The 3,091-nt window shown below is 40.1% G+C and overlaps 1 protein-coding gene across 1 annotated transcript in view; it reads left to right on the top strand.

Moving 5' to 3' along the window:
- The first annotated feature begins 609 nt into the window (after positions 1-609).
- Positions 610-3,091, top strand: part of LOC107715850 (enolase-phosphatase E1) — a 12,834-nt gene continuing 10,352 nt past the window's right edge. The window contains exons 1-3 of the mRNA XM_016522067.1: positions 610-858; positions 945-1,046; positions 2,380-2,582. Of these exons, the coding sequence (XP_016377553.1) occupies positions 775-858; positions 945-1,046; positions 2,380-2,582 (389 nt within the window). The 5' untranslated portion in view covers positions 610-774. The remainder of the gene's footprint in view (positions 859-944; positions 1,047-2,379; positions 2,583-3,091) is intronic.

The following is a 3,091-nucleotide window of genomic DNA, read 5'->3' as shown; positions in this document are numbered from 1 at the left end:
GCACACACACACACACACACACACACACACACACACACACGTCTGCACACACACACACACACACACACATGTCTGCACACATCACACACACACACACGCACACACAAACTACCAAATAAGTACACGAATTCATGAATTTCACACAATGGGTATTTTATTTATATGCAGCCTTTACTTATCACATTTACTTTAATTTTACATTTACGTTTATTATTTTTTTTAATTATTATTTGGATAAAAGCGTCTGCTAAATGTAAATGTACTTCCTTACTCAACAGCATTTCCCAACCGTGTTGCCAGATTTTAAAAAAAATGCTTATAAGTGTACATACGGCTTCACGCCTATTAAATTACTAAATAAATAATTTTATGCACAAAACATTTTTACCACCTCAAAAAGTGTGTAGACCTAACAATCTAATATTTTATAAACTATTATTATCACCTTCTGTTGCCTATTACAAGTATATTAAATATAAATGTAAAGCTGTTGTATATGATAACGTATCATACAAAATGTACATACATATTTTAAAAAATAGCAAATACATAAATGAAGTGTACCAATGTAACGTTAGCATTAATTACACTGATAACAGAGGGGGGGACTTCTGTGCGCAGGATTTGGCAACCCGCAGCCGCTCCATGTGTTAGCTCAGCACTAGCCTGCATGCTGTTGTTGATTCGTTTGTCAAAAGCTGAGCTTCTCATCTGATATAATCAAACCTAACACAGGACTTTAACAAACATATACATCGTTTGCCATTGACAGAAATGGCAGCGATTGCAGTCCCAGTGAACACCAGAGTCTTTCTTCTGGACATTGAAGGAACCACGACGCCCATCACGTTTGTCAAGGTAAGAGCTCACAGAGATAATAGAAGAGCATAGAAATGAATTCATTATGTGCGAGGAGAACCAGTCCGATGGTTTATTGTGTGCAGGACGTCTTATTTCCCTACATCAGAGAGAATCTGGAGGAGTATCTGTCTGCTCACTGGGAAGAGGATGAATGCAAACAAGACGTTCATCTGCTCAAGAAACAGGTCAACACCTTTCAAAACACACCGTTTATGCGCTTTGGCCAACTTATTTTCACATGTAAATAGGTAGTCACTGTTTTTAAACGTTATTTTCATTTGTACCACAAAAGGGGTGTAACAGTTACCTTTTTGTTATTATTCGCTTTACATTAAGGGAAGCATTATACAAACGCTTCAAATCCTTTTAGTCCTTCTCAAGATATATTGACAAACGCTTTAATCTGTGGTGGTAAAACATGGTTAAACAATGTTATTCTTGGGGGGAAAAAATGCATGTAAATCAGTGGTGTTTTGAAATGAGGAGGCAAAGTTTTTTTTTTTAATCAAATGTAAATTCATGTCCCGGTCACATTGTCTTGGTTAAAGGCACAATATGTAATTTTCGCCGCTAGAGGGCGCGTATTCAAAACAAACAAAGAGACAAAGGCCTAGTTTGATGAGGCGGTGACTGAGTGTGGAATCATGGGAGTTGTGGTCTTCATCTCCACAGCCGACGCAATCCGACGGGGCTCGGGCAGAAATCATGTTCATGGATGAGCTAATGATTTATTAATGTAGTAGGGTGAGGCTGAAAGCCGTCGAAGCGAAACGAGGTGCTGAACGAGCGCGACACACGGCTGGAAAGCAGCGGAGCTTTTATTATGCCACAGTCGAGCGCTTCCGGTCCGTCCGGTCGTGCGTATGTGGGGTAAAGCAGCGCTGTTTTATCATACTAGATACATTTGAACGTTCTGTTATAATGCTACTCTGTGCAGTCGTCACCGGTCTATTAAAACGCACAACATATTAAAGCGTCTTTGGTGTTTCCATGTTTTCTACAAAACAAAACCGAGAGGTTATGACGTCATTGGCAGGCGACACAATGACACAATAGACACGGTGCGTGTCACTAGTTAAAATGGCTTATTTCTCTGGATTTAAACATTCTTCGAAACATTTGGGATAATGTAAGTACACAAGTCAGCAAAATATATAACACTGTTCTAGTGGTTTTTGGATATTTTAATGTTTTTGGATGCATTATAATGTTCTTTTAGACTGATTCGCGAACATGTACGAACACAAGGCGGGATTTATCGCATGAACCAATCAAAGCCGAGCATTGCCTCCTCTCACTTGACTTTCCCCCATTTATTCTCAGTTACCCCCCACTAAAGTCACGGCACGTCGTTTTGGGGGTTCTGTTAAAACTCAGTGGGCTCAGGGGAGGCAAGAGAGACGCGGACTCCTGCTGTAACTTTACCTGCCTATGTTTCTTTAGAAAAACAAGTGATTTATACAGTTTTAATGTTATATTTTGTAATATGGGTGTATGGGTACCCCGTGTGTGTTTCAGGCTGAGGAAGACTTGCGGCAGAATAAAGCGTGTCCCGTTCATGCTGTGGACCAGACGGTTCACACAGACGAGGAGAAGGCCATCCGGGAGGTGGTGGATAGCGTGCTGTGGCAGATGGCAGCGGACAGAAAGAGCACTGCGCTCAAACAGCTGCAGGGCCACATGTGGAGAGCCGCGTATGTGACGGGGAAAATCAAAGGCGAGTAAGTAACCTCATCTTTACCAGCACAAACAGCCCATGTGTGTTTGAGCAGGACTGCTGACCTAGACGGTAAATAGACTTCTTGTTTATTAATACATTTAGTCATTTAGCAGACGCTTTTATCCAAAGCGACTTACAAATGAGGACAATAGAAGCAATCAAAACTAACAAAAGAGCAACAATATGTAAGTGCAAATGACAAGTCTCGGTTAGCCTAGCGCTGTACACGTAGCAAGGTATTTTTTTTAGATATATAGGCCTATATACACACACACACAAACACAAAAAGAAAAACAAGTAGATAGAATAGAAAAAATAGAAAGCTAGTGTTAGTTTTTTTTTTTAATAAAAAATAAGATAAATAGATAAAGTAGAATCAAAATAGAATAGAAAGTGTTAGAGTTAGAGGGTCAAATAAAGGTGGAACAGGTGTGTTTTTAGTCGTTTCTTGAAGATGGCTAAGGACTCGGATTGAGTTGGGCAGGTCATTCCACCAGGAGGGAACAGTTA

Source organism: Sinocyclocheilus rhinocerous, unplaced genomic scaffold, assembly GCF_001515625.1.
Source record: "Sinocyclocheilus rhinocerous isolate Xijiao unplaced genomic scaffold, SAMN03320098_v1.1 scaffold178, whole genome shotgun sequence".
Lineage (NCBI taxonomy): Eukaryota > Metazoa > Chordata > Actinopteri > Cypriniformes > Cyprinidae > Sinocyclocheilus > Sinocyclocheilus rhinocerous.
Note: the sequence above shows the minus strand (reverse complement) of the source record. Positions and strands in the feature narration are given on the sequence as shown.